The following is a 14604-nucleotide window of genomic DNA, read 5'->3' on the forward strand; positions in this document are numbered from 1 at the left end:
TTTGGTGTGCCCACTCTGGGGCATTCCTCAAGCACCCCCCCCCCCCCCACCCCCACACCGGGGCCGGGGCTGTCCCGGTCTGATCCCACGGTCACATGACCTGCTGTCCCGAGGGGACCCAGAGCATCATCTAAAGGCCGCTGTGAGGGAGTGTAGCATCCTCACGCTGGAGCAGAGCCACTCAGTCATCTCACCCCGGAGCATCTTACTGGACAAAAACAAGGGCCCGGACCAAGTAACCCACTGCATTGGACTTTTGATCACTTTATCACAATAGTGGAAAGAGACTACAGACCAGCACACACACACACACACACACACACACACACACACACACACACACACACACACACACACACACACACACACACACACACACACACACACACACACACACACACACACACACACACACACACACCGGGCTGTAGACACCGTGGGTGGAACAGTGAAACCCAGGCTTCGTTCTGTCCTGCAGAACATACTCAGTACTGGGTAGACTGGGCAGCCAGACTGGGAGAATCCTCCCCATCCCAGTGGATAGATGTCCCCTCTTCTAAAGAATACGTTAAAAAGTAGCTTCATAACAACCACAGACGAGGACATGCCTAAGGGGAGCAGAGTAATCTGTCCGGTAGGAAGAGTGGAGCCTGGCCAACATTCTCTGGCTCTGACACAACCAGACGTGGAGGGAGAGCAGGAGAGGGAGAGGGAGAGAGGAGATTCAGAATACATCTAGAAGAGAGGGAGGTAGACAGAGAGAGAGACCGAAACATAGAGAAAGACAGCGAGAGATAGCCGCAGGGAGAGAAACAGGAAGAGAGACACGCACACGCAGGGAGAGTCAAGGAGAGAAAGACACAGAGAGAGACACAGAGAGAGACAGAGAAACAGATATAGAACCAGAGAGAGAGACACACACACACACACACACACACACACACACACACACACACACACACACACACACACACACACACACACAGAAAGAGAAATAGAGCCAGAAGCGAGAGAGGGAGAGAGAGTGAGGATTAAAGTGTATACTCTGTTCAGGATGACGCAGACAGAGCTTTCAGTTGCCGCCGGATACAGAGGCTCTCATTAAGAGAGCAGGGGCTCTTCCTATCCCTGTGATGAATCAGGAGAACACATTCCAGTAGGACAGATTCTCTCCGTCCTCAGAGGAATCTTCCATTAATGGCACTTCATGTACGCGCTTATTGTATGTCGTACGTCCTGGCAATTAAAAATAGTACTTAGCATTGTGTAGCGTCTTGTCCTAGCTATGGGTGTTGTATAGCGATATATTGTCGTTTCTCTTTCTCAGACAAATGTACTTATTGTAAGTCTGGAGACCAGCCCAGACGAGACCAGCCCAGCCCAGACCAGCCCAGCCCAGCCCAACAGAAATATCGACATTCCACTGTATTCACACCAGAAAGGCATGCCTCTATTGTGACTGGATGTGGGAACCAAGTGTCCCCGTGTGGACGCACATATGTGGAAGATCTGTGTTCACTACAAGGATGCTGTATTTCTCTGTGTGTGCGCGTGTGTGCGTACGTGCGTGCGTGTCTCTCTATAGCATGCAGCAGCTGCACCACAGTAATTACAATGTGATGAGAGAGGGTGTGTGTGTGTGTGTGTGTGTGTGTGTGTGTGCGTGTGTGTGCCATGTAGCTGATTTGAATTCATCTTGAGTTAATGTGGCCCTGGTCGCCGTGACAACCCCCCCGCCTCCACACAACAACACACGCACACACACACACACACACACACACACCCACACACACACACACACACACACACACACACACTTCTGAAGGGAAGTGAAAGTGTGTCACATATTGGGGGAACAATAACAGGAACCGCCAGAGACCCTTTGGAAGTACAAGGGCTCCCAGGGGACGGACCTTTAGGTACCAGGGCCCGTGAGACACAGACCACGGGTGAGATGGAACAAGAGATGATAACAGAGATAAAAGGAGACAATGAGACAATAACAGAGGTAACAACAGAGACAATGTAAATAATGTAAATATCTCATCGTGCCATTCAAGCTTTTTTTATTCAATCATGACCAGAGACCCTTTCAGTTAGACACACTGACCACAGAGAGACCACAAACCATATCTCTGAGCTGGATTCATGAGGACCTGAAGGGGCTTAGAGACTACAGACCACCCCCCATGAACCCTGCCATCCCACAGGCACGGTCAGCGCCAACACGGAAAAAACAGAAAGCACCTAGAAGCTAGATGTCATCAGAAATCAAGCATTACATGAAGTCCTCGTGATCTACACCAGCTGGGACTGGTATGACCTCCTGGGTGAGCCGGAACCAGCCGGAATCAGCAAGAACCAGCAGGAACCAGAAAGTGCTGGTCTGACCTCCTGGGAGGGACGGAAACAGCAGGAACCAGCAGGAACCATCATGAACTACTAGGAACCAGCGGGAACCAGCCGGAAGACATGAGACCGTAGAATACATGTCCCGTACATTGCCCCAGTCCCTGCTAGGAACTCATCATCTCATCATCTGAACATCTGGCGGTCTGGTCTGCTCCCCCCCCCTGCACCGAGGTACAGGCTGCTGAGGTTTGGAATGCAAAGCGGTTCCTCAGAGCTCTACCTCTGGAGAGGAATGCTCTGTATGGCTCTTAATGTGGCGGGTGATCATGCAAATATCCCATATTTTCATATTCACTGGGGAACTGAAACCAACTTATGTGTGTGCGTTTCCGTGTGTGCGTGGCTGAGAGTGAGCATACGGACAGGACAATCGCATTGTATTAAGTCCTTTTGTAAATCGGCAACGAGCGATTCCAGCAGAGCAGGCCCCTGGGGACGTGAGGCTGGCAGTTGTTCGGTCCATCACAGCGACATGACAACAACAGGCGCCTGACAGCGAGGCCTCTAGAAACACAGGCTGGCTTAGAGAGGAAAGCTCAGCCTCACTCTCTGCCATCCCGCTCTGAGGGAAGGCGGAGGAGGGAAAGAGTGCGGAGAGAAAGAAAATCAGACACAGAGTGACGGACAGAAAGATAGAGAGAGAGAGAGGGCGACAGAGAGTGGTACAGCAAGAGAGAGCGACAGAGAGAGCGAGACAGAGACAGAGATAAACAGAGACAAAGACAGAGAGAGAGACAGCGAGAGACTGAGAGCGAGAGTGAGAGAGAGGTAGAGAGAGCGAGAGAGAAAGAGAGAAAGAGAGCGGGACTGATTTGACTGAAGGTTGTGTTGACTCAGTCTTATCAGGAGGACCAGAGGTCACGTCATGAGTTGGAACTGTTTTATCCTGCAGAGAGCAAAGTCTACAAACACGCTTTGATTTTGGCCTCCAAACTAGACTCGGTTCATTCTGCTTCAGTCCCTCTGTCCAGTGTCTATCTTTCTGTGTGTGTGTGTGTGTGTGTCCCTGTGTGTGTGTGTCCGACTGTCCGTGCGTCCGTGCGTCCCTGTGTGTGTGTCCTTGCGTCTGTGTGTCTGTGTGTCTGTGTGTCTTGGCTCTGCTTGCTACACCATCGTGACTCGTGGTCGTGTTTGTCGTTCAGATAAGAGGCCAATAAAGCTTTGATCAGTCAGCCTCAGACAGCAGCATTTCAGCTCCGCCAATCCCTGTTGTGTAATCCTCTGTCCACGTGTAGCTGTGTGGGAGTCCGTGTTCATCACTGCTTGTGTGTGTGATTGCGTGTGAATCACTGAATGTGTGTGTGATTGCGTGCGTATCACTGCGCTTGTGTGAGTGAGTGGCCATCACTGCGTGTGTGTGTGCGTGTGTGAATGCGTGTGTATCAAAGCGTGTGTGAGTGTGTTTGTATCACTGCGTGAGTTTGTGAGTATGTGTGTATCACTGCTGGTGTGTGTGTGAGTGCGTGCGTATCGCTGACTGTCACAGGGCCCAGTGATGGTGATTTGTCCTAACAGTTCTCTGTTACCGCGGCGATGCCTCTTGCTGTTGCATAAGGAGATTTATTACAGCCGCTCTGACGTAACACTGCTCAGCACATTGTTAGTGTGCGTGCGTGTCTATTTAATAAATCATATGGATGTTTTTGGGACGATTCCATTATTTTTCTCTATGCTCCACAGAAGCAGGGCAATATTTACTCTCTGTCCCCAAGGTCTCTCTGACCCACTAAGAATCCTCCACGACACTGGCTACAGACACTGGCTAAGGACACTGGTTTCAGCATGACACTGATTTCTTGACACTGGCTCTCCATGACACTGGCTGAGGAACAGCATGTGCCATTTCACTATAGAACCAGCCTCAACTCCTAGAATAAATAAAGAATGTTGACCAAACAGACGGGCCGATCTTCTCATGTTGACCTGTTCGTGGTCACAGTGGACTCCCGTCTGCACTGTTGTCACAACGGCTTCAATCTTTTAAATCTCCAACACAACAAATGTCCTTCTGGAAGAAAAACTGTCTCACTAATTCAATTGTTTCAATCCAATACAAAAAGGGGTGTGTCGAGGGCGAGGCCGGCCTGCCTGCCTGCCTGCCAACACACACACACACACACACACACACACACACACACACACACACACACACACACACTCCCAGTGGTTGGAGTGGTGGGGGGGTAATGCTACACTCTGCCTCCCCTCCATCCCTCTCCCCCTCCCTCCTGGCTCCCCAGAACCCATCGAGGACCGGGTGTCCCGCGGTGAGGACCGATGGAGGAGATGTGTTCAGTGGACCGGCCCAGACGGTTCAGTGGCGAGAGAGACGAGAGAGAAGAGGCTGTCCGCCTCTCCAGGGCCGGGTCCCAAAACCTTCCCTCGCTCCCTGGAGCTCCCAGCTGAAGCCGTAGCACCAAGAAGGAGCCGTGTGGAAAATCGTCTGGCTGCCCCAGACGAGCTGGTTGTCGCCTTGCATTGGCTGACACCGCTGTCGGTGTGTGAATGTGTGCGTGAATGGGTGAATGGGAGGCAATATTGTAGAGCACTTTGAGTGTCCACTGGGTAGCAAAGCGCTGTGTAAGTCCATTTACGGACACACCAGTGTAGGCGTATTTCATACACCACCGTACGAGGGGGTGAAGCTGATGAAGACCAGAGCAGACCTGATAAGCTTCCCATCTCACTCAGCAAACATCGTCCCAGTGGAACCGCCTGCAGCGACGGACGGCCGAGGAAACAGAACACTCTGCTCCACATCTCCAGGGGCCCCAGAAGATGGATCGTGACATTTAGAGAACGGTCCCGGTGGGAACCCCCCCAACAACAGCCCACCAGACCCCTCCTCTCAGACCTTCTGGAGCCCCTCAGAAGGTCGGAGATGTTTACACAATGGCTTTGATTCAATTACTAGTATATAGGTCGGCATCTGGGTTGAGCTGGACTCTAGAGTTTGGACTGATTGTTTTGGAGCCTTTGTCATGTGATCGAAACTGAGAATCCATCCACAAGCTGATTGGTTCACCCTCCTCCCCCTGTGAGACGCTATTGGTGGAGAGCAGAAGCTGTTGTGTTCCCTGCTCTGTCCTCCTCTTCACGGTCACCCACCCAGCGGCTCAATAACTAGCCCCGCCTCCTTTTACCACTAATTACAGAAGTCATTAAGAGGAACTTCGGTTTCACACTCCGGTGGCACAAAGAGAACAGAATGCATGATGGGTAATGGCTCGCGGGCCATTCCAGCGTCTCCTGACACCACCAGGCAGTGCCGCCACCCCCAGCCTTTTGTCCTGCTCCCACCCCCCCCCCCCCCCCCCCACAGAGACGGCATATGGGCTGGGGGTCAGAGGTCAGACAGATAGGCAGGGCGGGGAAAGGCCTCAGGGCCACACCCACTGGGAGCAACTGGCCACGCCCCCTGGGAGCAACTGCTCACTTTACTCAGCGAGGGGGAGACGAGAGGGGGACAGTAGAACGGGGGGGGGGGGGGAGCAGTGATCTCAGTGGGAACCCACCAGTTGGACTAACTGGCTGGTCTGCCGACAGCCAGGGTCAGATGATGGATCATCACCGGCGCCCGTATCACTTGGCTCTCCCCCTGACCCTTGACCTCTGTGTGGGCGCTGGGAGGCAGACTGCAGGAGGCTCTGATCACCAGTGCTTCACAGTGGGAGGACTGGGCGGACCGCCCAGTTCAGAACAGCTGCAGAGCTCAGGGCTTGCTCCAACACAGCGATGGCGCAACGCTACAATATGTAGATGTATAGGTATGCAGTTATAGATCTATATATAGATCTATAAATATAGCCCCGGTGTTTTGTGGACTACTCCTTTGCAGGGACACCAGACATGTACGTTGTACTGGGGACGTGTGGAGGCTGACCCGGTCTACAGAGTTCCGGTACCCAGCTCACACCGCAGGTGGTCACCCTGATGCAGACCCCCCTGTTGGGTCCCATACCCGACCGCGCGGGTTTGGACTGTGTTGTGGAAGCTACATACTCCGGCCCTGAGCCCTCAACCCCAGGAGATCTGAGGAGCAGAACCTGCAGCGCTAGAGGAACATCATTAGATGGAAAGAGGAACAGAAAGCGATGACTTGTTGTTGTCAAAGCCGTTTCTTCTGAACCTCTCGCCTTCACAGGCACCCAAACCCTAACCCATCGGCGGTTCTCTGCTCTGCTGATTCAGAGCTTTCGGTTTTCGGCACGGCCAGTAGAAACATCTCCCAGACAGGCAATCGTTCTCCCGAGTAACTGTTTAACAACGTCTGACCTACAGGTCTTTACGTGATCCGCACAGCCGCCATAGAGGAACACAGAGGACATAAGAGGAACCCACGGGCGAGAGGGAGACACGTTTGTGTTGCACGCCGTGTTCAGGCCTGTCTTTTTGCAAGCACCCTTACATGACCTGCCTAGAGCCAGGATTACCTAACCAGTTCTATCTGTGTGTGTAGGAGTTTGAGTGTGAATGCATGTGTGTGAGACTGAACGAGTGAGTGAGTGAGTGAGTGAATAGCTTTTTGTGTCTTTTGTACATAATATTCCAGTATTTTTAAAAGGGAGTAAGAGGCTGGAGCCAGCAGCAGCACTAGATAATATAAACTGATTCGATGAAGCAGAGAGAGAGAGAGAGTGAGCGAGCGAGCGAGAGAGCATGAGAGTGAGAGAGAGAGAGAGAGAGAAACCGAGTGAGCGAGCAAAGTGAGAGGGTGGGAGTGAGAGGGCAAGAGATAGTGAGAGAGAGAAACAGAGGCTAAACTGCAAGCCAGAGCCAAAACACAAAACAGATCATCAAATTCATTACACAACATACATAACAACTGGACAGGAGACAGCTGGGGCGACACAGAAACAAACCATAATTGAATTAATTTTCTTTTCTCTGCGATGATAAAACACAGGACCGTTAAGTGGTTCCAACATTACCATAACCCTGATACATGTCACGTTTAATGAGCAGACAAGAGCTCTGGAATGGGTCTTAACGAGGCATTAGGAAAACCCACATTAGCATCGTAGCGTAACGCTCATTTGCATAAAGCAGGTCAGCAGGGGTGGGCTTCGTCCTCATTAGTCTACCGCCCTGCCACCCCTGCCATCAGCCCCCCCCCGGGGCCAGACAGACCAGACCGGTCCAAGTGGGTCATCTGTGGTCCGGTCCTGGTAAGTAGTTTGAGCTTTCTTGAGCTTTTCTCTTAGCTTCTTACTTTCACCGTGTTCTTTTACAGAACACAGTATCCGGTTGTTATTGTTAATTTGTTACATGTTAAACCACTTTGTCAATGAAATGCCAGCTTTCCATACCAATACAGCTCAGAGTTTAACTGAGCAGAAGGGCGTGGTTGGAGACAGCGGGCCGAGGGGGCCGACACACAGGTGTGAGGAGACAGAAACGTGTGAGGGGAAGAGACGCAGAGATCAAAGAAGAGGGGATTCCAGAAAGAGGAAGTCTGGAACCACAAAGAACTCCAGGCTTTCATCTCAGAAGAACCGCACCACCTCTACACTGGCAGAGAGAAGGAGTGTGTGTGTGTATGTATGTGTGCATGCGTGCTCCCCCCCCCCCCATTATATAGCCCCCCTGCTAAGCTCCTGTGATTCCACGACCCACAATGCATCAGGCGAGTGCTGGAATGTGGATGAGAAGCTTGCTTTACACACAAGTCGTATTTATACACCACACATGCTGGGTGACGTAGTAGTGGCTGCCCCACTATTTTAGGACGGAGGCGATGGGGGGGAGGAGGGCGGGAATCCTGGAATGGTTTGGAATCATGGAATGGTTACCCATCAGCGTGCCCCTTCACCGATAATAAATCAATAAGGCAACTGTTACACTCTCCTGCTTCTTGGTAGTTCTAGATCCGCACAGAGAGAGAGAGAGACAGGGAGAGAGAGACAGAGACAGAGACAGAGAGAGAGAGAGAGAGAGAGAGACAGAGACAGAGAGAGCCACAGAGAGAGAGCAACAGAGAGAGACAGAGAGAGAGAGACAGAGACAGAGACAGAAAGAGACAGAGAGAGAGAGACAGAGAGACAGAGAGAGAGAGACAGAGAGAGAGAGAGAGACAGAGACAGAGACACAGAGAGTCTGAGAGACAGCCAGAGAAACAAAGAGACAGACGTAGAAACAGACCGAGAGAGAGAGTGAGATTCCTGGCCGAACAGGAAGTCAGGTCCTCGTGTGGGACAATGGGGCGAGGGAACCCGGGCTGCTGCAACACAAAAGGCCGGAGCAGCAAGAACACACGGCGGAGTCTAAAATAAGCACCGCCATGAACACACACACACACACACACACACACACACACACACACACACACACAAACAAACACACACACCAGGGGAAGGCTGCACGGAGACGGAGGTTGACTGGCATCACGTTAACTTGGATTTCAGATCTCAGCGTTACACACTTTTTGGGTCATAATTACTAAAGTGTATAGACACAATTTATAAACAATTGTGACATGAAAGAGAACAGAGAAAATAATAAAGATGTCTCCTGTCTGCTTCAGGGAGTCACTATAGTGTTATTTCGGTCGCTTCAGGACTACACAACGGTACGGAATTACACAACAAACAACTACGCATCACAACACACCACTACACAACGACCATCCGCTAGGTCACATCGTAATACAAATCGTAATACACAATCCAAATTTTTATTTTTTTCTAAATGTGCATGTGTGTATGTGTGTGTATGTCCCTGTGTGCGTGCGTGCATATGTGTGTGTGCATGAGGCAGAGACCCTTGACTGGTGTTGAACCAGTAAGGTGGTTTATGGTGGGTGGTAACAATACCCTGGCATTCATCACCCTGCGTTAGAGTCAACCTGAGAAAGGGGGGGGGGGGGAGCTAATGACCCCCTGCTGAAAGGAGGACCTCAGTGGGGCCGGGCTGGGGGGGGGGGGGGGGGGGGGGGGGGAGCGAGGGTCCAATGGGAGGCCTCTTAAAGCCGTGTTGCAGAACTTAAAAGAAATCTCTGCAACGTTACAGAAGTTTTGATGTCAATCAATCAATCAATCATGTGTTCCATGATTGATTGACAGCTGACAGCGATAGAAAAACAGCAACAAGCAGAACAGACCAACCTCGGGACCATCACAGCATACAGAACAGCCCTCCTCTTGTAACATCACCCACAGGGTCAATAGTGGGATTGGTTAATCACAGCTCTAACACAACAGGCTGACAGATGCCCCCCCCCTCTCCTGGGACCGTCCATCTCAACGCAGGGTGACCTCATCACAGCCTCGCCATTACATCATCAGCAGTCCACATGATGGACGCTCCAAGAGACAGTCTCAGTTGTCCACCAACCAGTCATCACAGTCAGACACACACACAAAAGCACACACATGCAGACACACGCACGTACACACGCAGGCAGACACACACACACACACACATACAGAACCACACACAAACACACACTAACACGCGGACACACACACACATACACGCACACTAACACGCAGACACACACACACACACACAAAACGCACACGCAGGCAGACACGTACACACGAAAGCAGACACACACGCATATATGCAGACACACACACCTACAAAACCACACACATATGCAGACACCCACACCCCCATACACACACACCGAGCAGGTGACCAAAACACCAAAACAAATCCCCCTAGTTACTCAAACCTCCTCTCTCTACTCAGGATTTCCATATTCTCCTCTCCCGTCCCGGCCGGGGGGAGACGAGCCTTTATGACCGCGAACATGAACGCAGCACAAAGAGCTGCTGAACTTTAGCCCAGAGTCTGCCACACACACACACACACATGTGTTCACAATGAGAACTAGAGGGGCAATAAAAGTCGAAATTACTGCTTTTTGGTGGAACACAAATTCTAAAAGACTCGTATGAACGGATATTTAGCCTTCATCAATAGAGAGGGTGAAAGAATCACTACAGATTTTTTACATCTCTCTCTCCCCCCCAACACACGCAAACACACCTCCTCTCTACTCCTGCTCCATTCGTGGTACAAACAAAACAATACAACGTGTCCGTCTGAAAGAGCCGCAGTGGTCGTTGTGATTCACGGTGTGTTTGAGGACCTGAAGGTCTACTATTAGGTTTTAGATGTTGTTCTGATCCAGTGATGGGACCAGGAGGGACCAGTCCGACAAGGAGCGATCTTCTCCACCACGTCGTGTTGTTCTCCAACCCAAATGTCCAGAGTTCAAACTCACAACAACACAATAAAACAAACCCAAAACGCAGATGTATATAAATGACCATCCTACCGGCTAACTCATCCGCCTCCAGCCCGGTCTCGGTGTCCAGTCCGCAGATGGCGAAGTAGTGTGCGAAGCGGCAGGGCGCCGCTCCGGTACCCGCGGTGGAGCCGCTCATCCCGGCGTCGGAACGCCGAGCGGTCCGCTTGGAGCTTCAACACCACGGAGCAAAAGACCACATCCCGTCCGACAGCGGACTGCTTCAGAAGCGGCTCTCTGTGATCGATACCGTTAGTTAATCCAAAGAGACACGAACACACTCCGTAGCGGACCGTGTGTGTGTTTGTTTTGGTCCAAAGCTCGACGCGTTGTGAGGAGGGACGAAGATCCGGACCCTGGAGGCTCAGCGGGGGGCGGGACTTTCAAATCCCGCTCTCCCGTCAGCATTGGCTATTCCCAACCCCCGGTCCCTGGACGGGAGCAGGTCCGTGGACCCGTTTGAACCGGGCCTTGAAATATTTCTAGAAAAGGCTAAAATATAATTAAAAGTAAATATTATAAATAGGCAAATAAAATATATGTTTTTACAACTTAGGCTATACGAGTCATTTTATTTCCTCCAACAGACTCATTTGTATTGTATAATCAATACACTGATTTGAATTGTAGAGTTTTTTTTGTGAATTTTTCTGTAATTTTAAAAACTAATAGATTCAATTAATACAACTAGCCTTTGTTGCCACCTAGTTCATAATATGCAACTAATCCACTGTAAATTAAGCACTGTAAATGCAACTTCTTCGCACTGCTTTTGTGTTTATTTAAATCTCAGTTGACTTTTCTTGTGTTTCTCTTATAAATTGTATGAATTTACATGATTGCATTGTTGAAGGGCTGAGGGCTGAGACACCATCTTGAAAAACTGCCACATCCTTTATTTAAAAATTAGGCGTCTTAAAATTAAGGCATTAAAATTGACCACCAGTCCTCAAATTTTTTTACCATTATGTCTGTCCTTGGAACAAAAAAGAAAAAAAGACGCTCACCATCGCGCTCATTATGTATTCATTTTCAGCTGCCATACATTGAGACACTGGTTCTATATAAAGTAGGTTTGTTTCAATTATTCATTCGACCCAATCCGGTCGATTGGGTTTAGATTAATTTATGTATCACTCTCATTGACAGTACAATTATTGCATTATAATATTATATTATCATTAGCCTGATCTCTCATCCACTTAGAATTCGGTCAGTAGGCCTAATAAAAATATATATTCACTTTGAATAGAAAAATGATCACTATGATTATATGTTTACGAGGCTATATCGCCATCTGTTGGTGGCCATCAGCAGTGCAGCCAACAGCAATCGTTATAATAAAACACATGACACATTTTTCCCAAGATTCTTTCCATATTTTCCAAAATACTTTTGGAATGCAATACAGGAATACACGAATACACACATAATGTAGATCTGGTGAAAAACACAAGGATCACACAAATATAATTAAACTAACGAATTTAGCTCTCAGTGTCAAAAAAAGATATATGGAGAGAATTCTAAAATGATGATTCTAGGAAAACAAGAGTCACTCGTTCCCCGATAGGGAAATAAACATGTTGTAGGTAATGGTGGCGGCCCACAGAGGGCGCTGTTAGCGCAATTTAGGGTGAAGGGTCGAGAGAGGAACAGAACGCGTAGGCCGACTTAACGAGAAGATGAATCGCTGTTTAGAGTCAGAATAATCAGAGTGTATCACTGATCAAACACCAGTCACCTTTGGTCTGCATCTTTACGACACCTCCTGGTCATCCATCAAAGTCATCGATCTCTCGACTAAGAGCCCATCTCGAGCAGGAACGTGATTGATTTGGTCCCTGAACAAAGGCTCTGTTTCTCCTTGCCTGGCCTCACACTTTGTAACGACAACACATCCTCAGAGCTCAGTGGCTCTATAGCACTTCAATATATAGACCTCCGCTCCAGCGCATACCCAGGCCCGCGGCCAGCCATACGTTCAACCTTTGACCCCGTCGCCCTCTTTCTCTCCTCCTCCGTTTTCCTTTTGTTGGCCTATTTCGGTCTCGCTGAAGAAGCAGCGACACAGTTTCTCCCTCCTCCCCTGGCCTCCTTTATCTTCTTAGAAAGTCCTGAATGTGTTTCCCCCAGTGTTGTCCTCACACCGGAGCTCCCATAATGCTGTGCAGCGAGTCACAGCTCTGTGTTTAAAAGTTATTTATACCTCCTGGATGTACAGCTACAGTCTAGTCATCTGTTCCAGAGGTTTGTAGTCTGGGGTCGGAGCGACCACAAACCCTCTCTTTCTAAGGTACTTTCTACCTTTCAAAAGCGGTCCGTGTGAGACACCTTCTCTCCTCTCAGTCTGCAGGAAGGGTGCAGGCCTGTTAGTGTTCAGACCCGTGATTGGTCGGTCCAGGAGGATCCTGGGAGACTCTGTCACCAGAAGAAAGACAAGGGACGACCACCGACACGGGGGACTGGTGAGTGTCTCACCGCTCGGAAACGCTGCTGTCACTGCTCCCCGGCTAAGTGTGGCTCCATCACTAACTAGGGGACGATGAGAGGAGTTCTGTTGCCCATGGCAGCGCCTTTCACACCCTCTTCATCAGGAGGGAAATAATGCTGCAACAGCACTTTCCAAACAGCCTGAAAACGGGATGGGTCTGATGGGGAATTGATGTGAGAAAGTTGTTTATGAGGATTCCTTATTACGGGATGTAGCAGCACTGGTAATATGAGTTCCCTCGGCCCAGATCTCTGCTTGGCTTTAGGGCTTGTTTCACATCCACAAGTTTTAATCAAGTCTTCTTTTGTGGGAGACAGAAGGATAGTTTATACTCACTCACACACACGCATGCGTGCATGTACACATGCACGCATGTACACATACACGCGCACACACACAAACACACATACAGACATTATTATCCAACGAGTCATTTATTGAAATGATTTATTCACTCCTGTTGACAGCATCACTTCTCTCTCTCTTTCTCTCCCCCCCTCTCTCTCCCCCCCCCTCTCTCTCTCCCTCTCTCTCTCTCTCTCTCTCTCTCTCTCTGTCTATTTGAGTTTTAGTTTAGTTAAGTAGATCCAGGGGTACTGAAGACGATTGCATTTTAGAAGTTAAAAGAAAGTCTTGCAATACGATGTAAGTGTATTCTCTTCTAGCGCTGCAATTCAACTTTAGAATCGTTCAGTAACAACATCTATTCAATCTCCTTTAGATAGAATCATGACTAGATGAGAATATGCTCCAGCAAACTGTCCTCCTCCCAGATGACTTGGGGAGGAAGGGGTAGGAGGGGGGTTGACGTTGGAGGATGGGGGTTGTGGAGGGTGTGTGTGTGTGTGTGTGTGTGTGTGTGTGTGTGTGATTGTATTTTTCTGCAAACAAACACTTCTGATTCTCTGTGGACGGCCGTAGCCGTGTGGAGGAGGCTGCATGGAAACGTGTGTTCTGTGGGGGGGTGAGGGGTGAACACATGAGGACGGGGTGTGAGTCAACACACGCTCGTCAACACAAACTAGTCAACACACACTAGTCACCACACATTAGTCAACACACACTATCCAACACACACTATTCAACACACAATAGTCAGCACACAAAATAGTCACCACACACTAGTCAACACACACTAGTCAACACACACTCGTCAACACACACTCATCAACACACACTCGTCAACACACACTAGTCACCAAACAATAAAAGTCAACACACGGCTCTGGTGTTAGGGGACTCACGCTAGTCAACGCACACTCGTCCACAAACACTGGTCAACACACCCTAGTCAACACACAATAGTCACCACACAATAAAAGTCAACACACAGCGCTGGTATTTGGGGACTCTTGCAGATCCTTGCATAACTTCCCAGTGTAGTAGGAGGTCATTAATCACACACTGACTCTCTGACAGAGGAAGCACACTTGCTATGCTAGGC

The 14604-nt window shown here is 49.6% G+C and overlaps 1 protein-coding gene across 2 annotated transcripts in view; it reads right to left on the reverse strand.

Moving 5' to 3' along the window:
• The window catches only part of dennd5b (DENN/MADD domain containing 5B), a 39817-nt gene extending 28844 nt beyond the window's left edge, over positions 1–10973 (reverse strand). For both annotated transcript variants that reach the window (XM_079735344.1, XM_079735343.1), the window contains exon 1: positions 10697–10973. In XM_079735344.1, coding sequence (XP_079591470.1) covers positions 10697–10805 — 109 coding nt within the window. In that variant the 5' untranslated portion in view covers positions 10806–10973. The remainder of the gene's footprint in view (positions 1–10696) is intronic.
• Positions 10974–14604: the final 3631 nt, after the last annotated feature.

The sequence above is a fragment of the Pollachius pollachius genome, assembly GCF_949987615.1.
Source record: "Pollachius pollachius genome assembly, chromosome: 4".
NCBI lineage: Eukaryota > Metazoa > Chordata > Actinopteri > Gadiformes > Gadidae > Pollachius > Pollachius pollachius.